At 33.7% G+C, this 14292-nt stretch overlaps 1 protein-coding gene across 4 annotated transcripts in view; it reads right to left on the reverse strand.

Annotated features, from left to right (window-relative positions):
- The window catches only part of LOC139493213 (tyrosine-protein phosphatase 10D-like), a 41698-nt gene extending 36051 nt beyond the window's left edge, over positions 1-5647 (reverse strand). For 2 of the 4 annotated variants that reach the window (XM_071281418.1, XM_071281416.1), the window contains exon 1: positions 5394-5647. In XM_071281418.1, the coding sequence (XP_071137519.1) occupies positions 5394-5426 (33 nt within the window). In that variant the 5' untranslated portion in view covers positions 5427-5647. The remainder of the gene's footprint in view (positions 1-5393) is intronic. The other 2 variants (XM_071281422.1, XM_071281419.1) reach the window with 1 other exon arrangement.
- Positions 5648-14292: the final 8645 nt, after the last annotated feature.

A 14292-nucleotide genomic window follows, 5' to 3' on the forward strand; every position in this document is an offset into this window, starting at 1 on the left:
AAGTACTGGGTTTTGTTGCTTTTTGACTATTAATATAAAAAAAACTCCCAATGACAACTAACCTTGAGTAAATGTGATTTAGTAATTTATTTCTATTTTGAACTCTTTAATAAGTCATCTTTTAATACTACATGTACATGAAGTTTAAACTTGAATTAATAACCTATTAGCAAAAATCGTTTCGCACATGCCCAAAAACAGTCAAATTATTATACTGTACATGTCATGTAATTTTATCAAATTTCTATTTCCTTTTACCCTCATTAACTCTCTAATCTGGAAGATTGTCTGCCTGTTTTTAACAAGATTTTAGATTTTATCTGTCCAATCTAAAGGGTGAAAATCCTGCATCAACAAACATTACCAGACCAGGTAGGATGTGTGTTTAAAACTTTGATGTCAGTTATGACAAGTGACCAGAAACCTCATGTTCCTCATGTAAAAATAGGATCCTCAGGTAAAATGAATTTCAGGAAGTTGAAGAGTTACAAAACAAACATGTCAATATTCACATTACAATATCATAAATATATCTAATATATTAAACAAAATTTTATTTAATTTTCAGATACACTTTTAAGTTTTTAACATATTTAGAAATTTCATAACTTACTATAAAATTTCAAGTGTCTATCATGGCATATAAGGTACATTTTAGATTTATATTTGTGTGAAACTAAAAAGGTGTGGTAGGATTGAAAATGAAACCCCAAAAAGATATAAGTCACAGGTAACGTCCTTTAAAAAACAAAACTTATGCCAAATTATTATTAGTCATCTATCAAAAGCCAGAGCATTATATAATGCAAAACAAGAAAACATACAGCACAACTGTTGACTCTGGCCTTTGTTAGTGTTGTATGATTTTTAATTTTAGTTTCTTTTATATATTTCAGAGTTTAGTATGACGTCCATTATCATTGAACTAATAACCATTCTTGTTTAAGGCCAGCTGAAGCACGACTCTGGTTGGGGGAATTTCACGCTGCATTGAAGACCCATTTGTGGGCTTCAGCTGTTGTCTGCTCTTTGGTCTGGTTGTTGTCTCTTTGACACATTCCCCATTTCCATTCTCATTTTGATGTATGGTATGTAAGATAATTAAAGAAGAGGCTTGATTTTTACTCCCCCCCCCTCTCCTTTTTTATCATCGATTATGAATCTTAATGCTTATAAGGTAAAACATCCACATACATGTACAAATAATTCAGTGGGGTCAAAAGGAAGTCTTTCTGATTGCTAATGTCCATTTCAAAAAGAGCAAAACTTTTTCGTAAATTAAATTGAACACAATCATGTGAGGAGACATTTAATGCAACCATTTTAGTAGAAATACATTATACAGAGTATACATGTATATATCTAATTAAGTCTCTGTAATAATTTAAATAATTTTCACTATCTATAATTTATGGCTGGTTTGTTTCTGTTTTAATTCTTTTAATAAGTGGAGACAACAATAAGATATTTCTTACTAGTCTGGATCCGCCTATGAATTTGATTTGTAATTTAATAAACACAATTATACACTAAATTTCCCACTTCCAAATTTTAAATATCTATTTTAAGAAAGTAATCATGCATATCATGTATGCTGTAATTAAGCAACACCCAAAATTAAATAATAAACGCTGGTTGAAGTAATAAAATTCTAGGAAATCGGTAAACTTGTGGGTGTTACATTAAGACAAATTTTGCATTGCTCACTAAAGATGGTTAAACAGATACATGTACATTGTGTAATCAAATATATTTTTATTTTTGAAAATGTATGAATGGAAGGTTATATTAAGGAGTTTAATCTGAGGGATTTTATGACCATTGTCATTTCACAGATCAATTTAAGCTTTAAGGTTTTTGACCACATATTATAATAATAAATCAAAATTTATGTATCATTATATTATATCTAAATAATACTACCAAGAATGTGGAGGGAAAATTGTTTTAAATAGTAAAAATTAAACTCAATTGAACAGATTTTCCTAAGATTTCGTAATTTCAATGTAATAGAAAGTTATAACTATAGGGCTCATATATATATACACTACTTCAGATTCATAGGGAGAAGTAATTTCTATTTTCAAAACTGATAGGGAGAAGTGATGAGATTTGAAGGAGACATTCTTGTATGATAGCAATATTATGCTATATGATGTTTGGTTTTTACAATCCTTTCTATGTTACCTGTGTCATTAAATGTATCCTGTTTATTGAATTCTTTTTCATCCTTTTGCATTGATAAAATCAATACTAATATACAAATGTATGCCTGATAAAAGTTGGTCAGTTTTATGTCTTAAATTGTCATTTATACATGAAAAACTTAATATATCCTTTGTTTATCTATTAATAGCTACACAATTATATTATCCATTCTGTTAGGAATTATCATTGTCATGATTGTAGTATCTCAAATTCTCAATGTATCTAGCACTAAATATACACATGTATGTCATGTATGTACACTTAAAATTAGATTTTTTTTTAAATCCATTTATTACGATCATGATTTTATCAATGAGGATTCTGTTTATGATACTCATTGTTTCTCATTTTATGATTTAGAAAAATGTATAAATTAAAAAAAATTAAGGAACTTAAATCAATAAATTGAAACAATGCATTTGAATAAAAAAATATCTGCATTGTTATAAGTTGGATCTAACCAAATTTCTATAAAACCAAACATAATTTATTTGGGCAATTCCAATCACCTTTTAACGAAAAAAAGAAATCTAATTTGCTAAAATGAATTGAGTTCTTGTACAAAATGTAGACTCAAATAACAAATCATGCAAATGGTGACATGTCATGTTGGTGTAAGATGGTAAGTGAAGGAAAATACTTTGATTTGTTTGCATATGAATTAATACTTAGGATAAAAATGACTGCCATGAACGCACGGGCTACTACATCATACAACATACATTGACATTGTACATGTAGATAAATATTATTGTTACCAGGAAAAGTGACATGAAAAGTAGGAAAGCTACAGTATGTCTCTGCCCTTCATGTACAAATGTAGTCTCCCTGAGTAGCTTTAGCCCTGCATGATAACCACATTTTGTAATTTTACTATAATGACTGATTATATTATGCAATTGAAGATATTAAACAAATTATGTGATGTTCACACATTTTGTCACTTGAAATAGATGAATCATAATTTTGTTTTTAATTTCAGCAGTTTACAATAAAGAATATTTAATGTGTTATACATTTACATGTGTTTCTTGTACAGGTTGCACATGTATCTAGAATTATAATATGATTATGAAGTATTTGATTGTAAATAGTTATACTTCATTTGATAAATTGTCTGCCCTTTCGAAAAGATTAAATAGGGATAAGATGGCTATGACCAAAAATAAAAAGATACACAAAACATGGCACAGAAAATAAGTTCAGCAATTTAATTATGACAATGCAGTTTATACACAATGTTAGGCCACACCAATTTAATTCCTTGTTGGACGGACCCGCCCACACCTATTTTTTTCAAAACAGAATTTTTTACTTTTTTTTATAATACTGCTTCCCGCATCCGTAAATGTAATCATGTCCATTTTCCCCACCTTTTTTGGGGGTAAATTTTATAAAAAGATATCAACATTTGCTTTTAAAATCACAGCCTAATCTGTATATAACGATTTTAAACCTATAATCACCCCTTCACACTGTGTAAATATCTGTGAGAATATTTGTTTCAGCATGAAACCAATATATATCCCAAGTGGGAGTGCTCTGATATAAATATATAACAGAGGAAATACCTGTACAGAACAAAACATTGGTTTCTTTCCCCCTTACTTATATTCCCTATCAAAAATGTTTGTTGTTAGAATAAAGTACAAAGAACTTCTGAAGGATTTGCCTTCAACTGCAATTATATTGCATGCTGGCGAAACAAAACTATCCATAGCCGCTGCATGTTTATACACCTGTCCTGATTGATTCAGGGGCCTGTCGTTCAGCAGTTATCGTATGTTGATGTGGTTCATTGGTATTTTACTTTTTGGATATATAAATTAGATCGTTGGTTTTCCTGTTGGAATTGTGTACACTAATACTTTTAGAGTCCCTTTCAGCTTGCTGTTTGGTCTGGATCAAAGCCCTGTGTAAAAGGCCCTACTTTGACCTGTGGTTGTTATTAACGGGTTGGGAACAACCCTCCCTCAGACAACATGGACAAGGGGTCCTTTTACTATTGTAGAAAAGAAAATAGAAACACCATGGATTTGTATAGTTCTAATACATGTATACAAAACCTTTAAAACTAAGATTTTTTTACTCAAAAAGAGGAGAAATTCTTCATATTTTAAATAACTTTTCTAAAAGAGGGGTCTACTTATTTTGAATAATATTAAACTGTTAAGGTAAATTGTGTTAACATGGTTAAAGTCCAGGAATATTACAAAATTCTTGGACATGTTTTGACCATTTAATACCTGTAACCTGAGATAGATATACATGTATAGTTCTTTGGGAAAATATGAGACCTTTTTGTACTAAAAAGTGTTGTTTTTTTTAAAATATATATAAATTATAACTTATATTGACCCCTCATTAAAGGGAAGTTTATAACATTAAGGGGTGGTTCCTAACCTGATTATGACTTGGACAATGTTGGATGGAGAATTGTCTCATTGTCAGTCACACATACATTTTTGTACATAGACCAGATTTAATTATTCAATTATTTCTTGGTGAACAGGGAAAAAATACTTCATAAATTAAAGAAATGCCAAAGTACAAGTGATAAATCAAGTTTGAATATTGTCTAAACCTACTATTTTATGTTTACCAAAAAAATAATCGCTCGCCTTTACTTTTTAAGCTTTGCTCGCTCGCCCCAATTTTTGGAGTCCAAAAATCTGTAGAACAAGAAATTAAATTGGTGTGGCCTTACATGTACCTTTAATAAAATTGAACCAAACCAAAAAAGAAGAAGAAACAACATGTACATTTTTAAGCTTGATCTAGGGATATTGAATCAAATGAGGGTTCATATGGGGGTCCTTCATTTAATTTTTCTTCTTTTAATTTTAGATGGTTTTTTTTTTCTCTATTTTCCCACTTAGTTATTATCTATCATTTATATATTTCATTAACTACCTCACTATTGTCTTTTCTTCTTTTTTTTTGTTGTTGTCGATTTTTCAACATTCTTTATTTTAAGTCAGAATTAAGTCTTCACTTTACTCCTTTATTCAACATTTTCTCTTTCAATGCTGTAGCCATACCCTCATGTAGATGTCATAGATTGGAAGTGAAGACACCATGTATTACATAATATTGAAATCTTAATTTGAAAATATAAATACTAGGCTGATGTTATTGTTAAAACTCTTAACATCAGGACGTGAGAAGAGTTGTTGGTTTCTTACCTGCAATAATACTAACAAACTCCATGTCAACATTATACACCTTTATAATTCTCTGTTTATCTTCTCCAATTAATTTCATCTGATCTGAGGTTCAACTATTTGATTTAAAGGGCTGTAACTTCCTTTAATTCAAAGTAAGTGCAGAATATGAATCACATGTTAAAGTCATGCTCCTTACAAAAGTTCTTTTACAATATTTGTATCCACCTCTTTTTGTTGACATCTGACCTCACCCACCTGTATACCGGAAGTTCAAGTCATCGTTTCCGGTTATCTTAGGAATCGATTTTAAACTATCCATTTTTGGAGCACCGCAGTGATGCTATTAATTTATTTTGGTGACCGTATCCATTCAATAATATTTTCCTGAATTTCATGCAATCATTTTATATCCTTATTTATGCAAGGACCCATATGGTATATATGATTATAAGTATTTAAAAGACCATGATAGATAGATAGATATTTTTTTTATCATTATATTCAATAAAATTTCAGTAATCATATTGTATAGATTATACATCAAGGATTTGTATATATATCATAATTTGTATTCATTATTCTGCCGTTCATGTGCGTCGAGATCGACATATGAAGCTATTCTTGTTCTCATTCAATTAGTTTTGTATTATAATGTCGTTTACTTTCAGGAGAAAAATAGCTTGATATATATAGTACAACACATCATGATGATATAATTATAAGCCTTTCTTCTTTTTCTCTCTCCTCGTCTTGAACATGCATGCAAATTTGAAATATTTGCCACTGGACGTTAAGCAACCAACAACCAATCATTTTTTTTCTTCTGTAAGATCTGTTATTATATTCTTCTATGTAGCTCTTGTAATTAATATTCGATATTCTAAGTTAATTTATTTTTTTGTTGGAGGGATTCCATATTTATTTTGCCAATCTATTTACGGCCAGTTTCTTTAACTTTTCTTTAGCTGGCACAATAATTGTTATTGTATATTTTGTCAACCCCTTCTCTGTACATAGTATGGGCCCACAGTTTATCTCTATTCGGGATACCCCGGCCATCCAGACCCTGTCGCCATTTCTTGATATTAGTTTTCCTCCTGTGACATAATCTTCATTTTTTAAGGCGGTCACTACATCATTGTACATGTATATGATAGATTGAAGTAGAAATAGTAGATGGAGACTCATAATGTTTGGTTATGGTTAATTTCTCAAAATATACACGGTCCCTGAGTTAAAGAAGACCGCCTCATTATATGTATGTGCCTGTCCCAAGTCAGGAGCCTGTAATTCAGTGGTTGTCGTTTGTTTATGTGTTACATATTTGTTTTTCGTTCATATGCTTTACGTTGTCATATAGGGGCCTTTTACAGCTGACTATGCGGTATGGGCTTTGCTCATTGTCGAAGGCCGTACGGTGACCTATAGTTGTTAATGTCTGGGCATTTTGGTCTCTTGTGGACAGTTGTCTCATTGGCAATTATACCACATCTTATTTTTTATATATATGATATTATGACTACTACTGCAAAGGCTCAATAATAAATTAAAATTGAGAACGGAAACGGGGAATGTGTCAAAGAGACAATTTCCCAAACCTGAACAAAGAACAGAAAACAACCGGAGGCCACCAATGATTTTTTAACACAGCGAGACATATTTATATTCATCTTTCTGTTTTGACCATGATGTTTTCTGTTTCCCTGCTTTATCTGTGAAGCAGCGCATTTGCTTAACCTTCTGGTGCACCTGAGATCATCATCATATATAGGTTATGGTGGGTTAAAGTTCGTGTTGGTCAGTCTTTAGTTTTCTATGTTGTGTTTGTGTACTGTTGTGTCTGTTTGTCTTCTCCGTTCCAGCCATGGCTTTGTCAGTTTATTTTCTATGTTGTGTTTGTGTACTGTTGTGTCTGTTTGTCTTCTCCGTTCCAGCCATGGCTTTGTCAGTTTATTTTCTATGTTGTGTTTGTGTACTGTTGTGTCTGTTTGTCTTCCCCGTTTCAGCCATGGCTTTGTCAGTTTTATTTTCTATGTTGTGTTTGTGTACTGTTGTGTCTGTTTGTCTTCCCCGTTTCAGCCATGGCTTTGTCAGTTTTATTTTCTATGTTGTGTTTGTGTACTGTTGTGTCTGTTTGTCTTCCCCGTTTCAGCCATGGCTTTGTCAGTTTATTTTCTATGTTGTGTTTGTGTACTGTTGTGTCTGTTTGTCTTCCCCGTTTCAGCCAGGGCTTTGTCAGTTTTATTTTCTATGTTGTGTTTGTGTACTGTTGTGTCTGTTTGTCTTCCCCGTTTCAGCCATGGCTCTGTCAGTTTTATTTTCTATGTTGTGTTTGTGTACTGTTGTGTCTGTTTGTCTTCCCCGTTTCAGCCATGGCTTTGTCAGTTTTATTTTCTATGTTGTGTTTGTGTACTGTTGTGTCTGTTTGTCTTCCCTGTTTCAGCTATGGCTTTGTCAGTTTTATTTTCTATGTTGTGTTTGTGTACTGTTGTGTCTGTTTGTCTTCTCCGTTTCAGCCATGGCTTTGTCAGTTTAATTTTCTATGTTGTGTTTGTGTACTGTTGTGTCTGTTTGTCTTCCCCGTTTCAGCCATGGCTTTGTCAGTTTTATTTTCTATGTTGTGTTTGTGTACTGTTGTGTCTGTTTGTCTTCCCCGTTTCAGCCATGGCTTTGTCAGTTTATTTTCTATGTTGTGTTTGTGTACTGTTGTGTCTGTTTGTCTTCTCCGTTTTAGCCATGGCTTTGTCAGTTTATTTTCTATGTTGTGTTTGTGTACTGTTGTGTCTGTTTGTCTTCTCCGTTTCAGCCATGGCTTTGTCAGTTTATTTTCTATGTTGTGTTTGTGTACTGCTGTGTCTGTTTGTCTTCCCCGTTTCAGCCATGGCTTTGTCAGTTTATTTTCTATGTTGTGTTTGTGTACTGTTGTGTCTGTTTGTCTTCCCCGTTTTAGCCATGGCTTTGTCAGTTTATTTTCTATGTTGTGTTTGTGTACTGTTGTGTCTGTTTGTCTTCTCCGTTTTAGCCATGGCTTTGTCAGTTTATTTTCTATGTTGTGTTTGTGTACTGTTGTGTCTGTTTGTCTTCTCCGTTTCAGCCATGGCTTTGTCAGTTTATTTTCTATGTTGTGTTGTACTGTTGTGTCTGTTTGTCTTCTCCGTTTCAGCCATGGCTTTGTCAGTTTATTTTCTATGTTGTGTTTGTGTACTGCTGTGTCTTTTTGTCTTCCCCGTTTCAGCCATGGCTTTGTCAGTTTATTTTCTATGTTGTGTTTGTGTACTGTTGTGTCTGTTTGTCTTCCCCGTTTTAGCCATGGCTTTGTCAGTTTATTTTCTATGTTATGTTTGTGTACTGTTGTGTCTGTTTGTCTTCTCCGTTTTAGCCATGGCTTTGTCAGTTTATTTTCTATGTTGTGTTTGTGTACTGTTGTGTCTGTTTGTCTTCCCCGTTTCAGCCATGGCTTTGTCAGTTTATTTTCTATGTATGTGTTTATGTACTGTTGTGTCTGTTTGTCTTCTCCGTTTCAGCAAGGGCTTTGTCAGTTTATTTTCTATGTATGTGTTTATGTACTGTTGTGTCTGTTTGTCTTCTCCGTTTCAGCCAGGGCTTTGTCAGTTTATTTTCTATGTTGTGTTTGTGTACTGTTGTGTCTGTTTGTCTTCTCCATTTTAGCCATGGCTTTGTCAGTTTATTTTCTATGTTGTGTTTGTGTACTGTTGTGTCTGTTTGTCTTCTCCGTTTCAGCCATGGCTTTGTCAGTTTATTTTCTATGTTGTGTTTGTGTACTGTTGTGTCTGATTGTCTTCTCTGTTTCAGCCAGGGCTTTGTCAGTTTATTTTCTATGTTGTGTTTGTGTACTGCTGTGTCTGTTTGTCTTCTCCATTTTAGCCATGGCTTTGTCAGTTTATTTTCTATGTTGTGTTTGTGTACTGTTGTGTCTGTTTGTCTTCTCCGTTTCAGCCAGGGCTTTGTCAGTTTATTTTCTATGTTGTGTTTGTGTACTGTTGTGTCTGTTTGTCTTCTCCATTTTAGCCATGGCTTTGTCAGTTTATTTTCTATGTTGTGTTTGTGTACTGCTGTATCTGTTTGTCTTCTCCATTTTAGCCATGGCTTTGTCAGTTTATTTTCTATGTATGTGTTTATGTACTGTTGTGTCTGTTTGTCTTCTCCGTTTCAGCCAGGGCTTTGTCAGTTTATTTTCTATGTTGTGTTTGTGTACTGTTGTGTCTGTTTGTCTTCTCCATTTTCGCCATGGCTTTGTCAGTTTATTTTCTATGTTGTGTTTGTGTACCGTTGTGTCTGTTTGTCTTCTCCATTTTAGCCATGGCTTTGTCAGTTTATTTTCTATGTTGTGTTTGTGTACTGTTGTGTCTGTTTGTCTTCTCCGTTTCAGCCATGGCTTTGTCAGTTTATTTTCTATGTTGTGTTTGTGTACTGTTGTGTCTGATTGTCTTCTCCGTTTCAGCCAGGGCTTTGTCAGTTTATTTTCTATGTTGTGTTTGTGTACTGCTGTGTCTGTTTGTCTTCTCCATTTTAGCCATGGCTTTGTCAGTTTATTTTCTATGTTGTGTTTGTGTACTGTTGTGTCTGTTTGTCTTCTCCGTTTCAGCCATGGCTTTGTCAGTTTATTTTCTATGTTGTGTTTGTGTACTGTTGTGTTTGTTTGTCTTCTCCATTTTAGCCATGGCTTTGTCAGTTTATTTTCTATGTTGTGTTTGTGTACTGCTGTGTCTGTTTGTCTTCTCCATTTTAGCCATGGCTTTGTCAGTTTATTTTCTATGTTGTGTTTGTGTACTGTTGTGTCTGTTTGTCTTCTCCGTTTCAGCCATGGCTTTGTCAGTTTATTTTCTATGTTGTGTTTGTGTACTGCTGTGTCTGTTTGTCTTCCCCGTTTCAGCCATGGCTTTGTCAGTTTATTTTCTATGTTGTGTTTGTGTTCTGTTGTGTCTGTTTGTCTTCCCCGTTTTAGCCATGGCTTTGTCAGTTTATTTTCTATGTTGTGTTTGTGTACTGTTGTGTCTGTTTGTCTTCTCCGTTTTAGCCATGGCTTTGTCAGTTTATTTTCTATGTTGTGTTTGTGTACTGTTGTGTCTGTTTGTCTTCTCCGTTTCAGCCATGGCTTTGTCAGTTTATTTTCTATGTTGTGTTGTACTGTTGTGTCTGTTTGTCTTCTCCGTTTCAGCCATGGCTTTGTCAGTTTATTTTCTATGTTGTGTTTGTGTACTGCTGTGTCTTTTTGTCTTCCCCGTTTCAGCCATGGCTTTGTCAGTTTATTTTCTATGTTGTGTTTGTGTACTGTTGTGTCTGTTTGTCTTCCCCGTTTTAGCCATGGCTTTGTCAGTTTATTTTCTATGTTATGTTTGTGTACTGTTGTGTGTTTGTCTTCTCCGTTTTAGCCATGGCTTTGTCAGTTTATTTTCTATGTTGTGTTTGTGTACTGTTGTGTCTGTTTGTCTTCCCCGTTTCAGCCATGGCTTTGTCAGTTTATTTTCTATGTATGTGTTTATGTACTGTTGTGTCTGTTTGTCTTCTCCGTTTCAGCCAGGGCTTTGTCAGTTTATTTTCTATGTATGTGTTTATGTACTGTTGTGTCTGTTTGTCTTCTCCGTTTCAGCCAGGGCTTTGTCAGTTTATTTTCTATGTTGTGTTTGTGTACTGTTGTGTCTGTTTGTCTTCTCCATTTTAGCCATGGCTTTGTCAGTTTATTTTCTATGTTGTGTTTGTGTACTGTTGTGTCTGTTTGTCTTCTCCATTTTAGCCATGGCTTTGTCAGTTTATTTTCTATGTTGTGTTTGTGTACTGTTGTGTCTGTTTGTCTTCTCCGTTTCAGCCATGGCTTTGTCAGTTTATTTTCTATGTTGTGTTTGTGTACTGTTGTGTCTGATTGTCTTCTCCGTTTCAGCCAGGGCTTTGTCAGTTTATTTTCTATGTTGTGTTTGTGTACTGCTGTGTCTGTTTGTCTTCTCCATTTTAGCCATGGCTTTGTCAGTTTATTTTCTATGTTGTGTTTGTGTACTGTTGTGTCTGTTTGTCTTCTCCGTTTCAGCCATGGCTTTGTCAGTTTATTTTCTATGTTGTGTTTGTGTACTGTTGTGTTTGTTTGTCTTCTCCATTTTAGCCATGGCTTTGTCAGTTTATTTTCTATGTTGTGTTTGTGTACTGCTGTGTCTGTTTGTCTTCTCCATTTTAGCCATGGCTTTGTCAGTTTATTTTCTATGTTGTGTTTGTGTACTGTTGTGTCTGTTTGTCTTCCCCGTTTCAGCCATGGCTTTGTCAGTTTATTTTCTATGTTGTGTTTGTGTACTGTTGTGTTTGTTTGTCTTCTCCATTTTAGCCATGGCTTTGTCAGTTTATTTTCTATGTTGTGTTTGTGTACTGTTGTGTCTGTTTGTCTTCCCCGTTTCAGCCATGGCTTTGTCAGTTTATTTTCTATGTTGTGTTTGTGTACTGTTGTGTTTGTTTGTCTTCTCCATTTTAGCCATGGCTTTGTCAGTTTATTTTCTATGTTGTGTTTGTGTACTGCTGTGTCTGTTTGTCTTCTCCATTTTAGCCATGGCTTTGTCAGTTTATTTTCTATGTATGTGTTTATGTACTGTTGTGTCTGTTTGTCTTCTCCGTTTCAGCCAGGGCTTTGTCAGTTTATTTTCTATGTTGTGTTTGTGTACTGTTGTGTCTGTTTGTCTTCTCCATTTTAGCCATGGCTTTGTCAGTTTATTTTCTATGTTGTGTTTGTGTACTGTTGTGTCTGTTTGTCTTCTCCATTTTAGCCATGGCTTTGTCAGTTTATTTTCTATGTTGTGTTTGTGTACTGTTGTGTCTGTTTGTCTTCTCCGTTTCAGCCATGGCTTTGTCAGTTTATTTTCTATGTTGTGTTTGTGTACTGTTGTGTCTGATTGTCTTCTCCGTTTCAGCCAGGGCTTTGTCAGTTTATTTTCTATGTTGTGTTTGTGTACTGCTGTGTCTGTTTGTCTTCTCCATTTTAGCCATGGCTTTGTCAGTTTATTTTCTATGTTGTGTTTGTGTACTGTTGTGTCTGTTTGTCTTCTCCGTTTCAGCCATGGCTTTGTCAGTTTATTTTCTATGTTGTGTTTGTGTACTGTTGTGTCTGTTTGTCTTCTCCGTTTCAGCCATGGCTTTGTCAGTTTATTTTCTATGTTGTGTTTGTGTACTGTTGTGTCTGTTTGTCTTCTCCATTTTAGCCATGGCTTTGTCAGTTTATTTTCTATGTATGTGTTTGAATGTTCCCTTGGTATCTTTCTCTCCTTTTTTTTTCAACATACGGGCTTTTATTAATTTGTCTTTTTTGTATGATTCTCCTTTCTTGTGTTCAAGCTCTAAAAGTTGTGAATGAACTAAACAACATTGAACGAATTTAACAACACTGAAATGGATGAAACGAGAAAAGGTGACAAGAATTCCTTGGACTCTTTTATTTTATTTATTGCAGAAAGGCATAAAGTTAATACATGTATACGTATACAGAATTTTAAAGAACATTTGACTCCTAACATCAACCATAAATAATAACCATATTTCTCGTAGCAAACATAAACTAAAAGATCTCACCAAGGAATTTGTTTTTATTCCAGCTGATAATGATGCTAATAATAGAAATATTGATTGACGTAAAATTTACATTGAGGTCCTACAAAAAAGGAAATCACGAATTCACTAACATTCCAACTCACTCCACTTTCGGAAAATGACATCTGTAACAAACTTTAACTTTAAGTTACACAAACAGAACCAAATACAATGAAAGTTCAAACTAAGTACTGTGTACTGGCTTTTGAAGCTGCACAACACACATTACATATATAGATTCATTTCGTCTTCAAGCCATTGTTCCACTAGTCAAACGTCTATTCTACTTACTAGTACACTTGGTACAATCAAAAACCTGATGACAAATTGTTCAAATAAGGCCTTTGAAAATAGTTGAATTGATTTTTTTCAGAGTGTCAAAAACTCGTTGGAAGTACTTGATAAATTACATGCTTATATTGGTGATTTTGAATATGTTTAAAGTTTTCATTTTCTACCATCTATACCACTTTGCCTCTTATTCTTATTATGAAAAAGAATCATATAATTTTGTTCAAACTCTTTTAGGTATTTTTTTTGTAACAACAAACAAAAGAACTATGTCAATTGGACCTGCTTTGATACTGTAACTGCCCTAGAATGTTTAGTTACTAGATAAAAAGTTTGTTCACTAAATCGAGATTCCGTATATCGTCTAGTTAAAGGAATTACCGTGAGTGGGGACTAACTTGCACCACTTGTTGCTGACCTGTTTCTGTATTGTTATAAGTTACAATGTATGACTGAAATTATCAAAGAACAATCAAACCAACCTCTGATACAAAAACAAATAATAGTATTTTTTAGATATTTGGATGATATATTGGCTCTCAATAATGACGACTTCAGTATGTGTACTAAAGAGAACTATCATGTTGAACTAACTTTAAACAAAGCTTTTACTAACAATGAACACTGCCTTTACTGAAACTTGATATCTATATCATTAACGAAAGCTTAATACCAACATTTATAATAAAAGAGTAATTTTTCATTTCCTATATTGTTAATAATATGGTATTTTCCGATGGTGACGTTCCCTTGTCATCTTGGCATATCTCAACTTGTTCGATTCGCTCGTGCATGATACAACGTACATTTACTAAACTTTATCATCGGCACAAGGACATTATTCGAAAATATAAATTATCATGCAGACATCCTATATGTCCAAGCTAACCTAACCTTTAAACAGATTTATTAACAGAAGGAATATAGTTCCGATACTGTTGTCATGTCATTAAAGATGGCATACTTTGCATTTAATATTGATTCACTTGTAGGGTCTTTGCATCGGAAAAACATTTATTCTAGAACCAGTTGTTGACATGATACG

Source organism: Mytilus edulis, chromosome 10 (assembly GCF_963676685.1).
Source record: "Mytilus edulis chromosome 10, xbMytEdul2.2, whole genome shotgun sequence".
In the NCBI taxonomy this organism is placed as follows: Eukaryota; Metazoa; Mollusca; class Bivalvia; order Mytilida; family Mytilidae; genus Mytilus; species Mytilus edulis.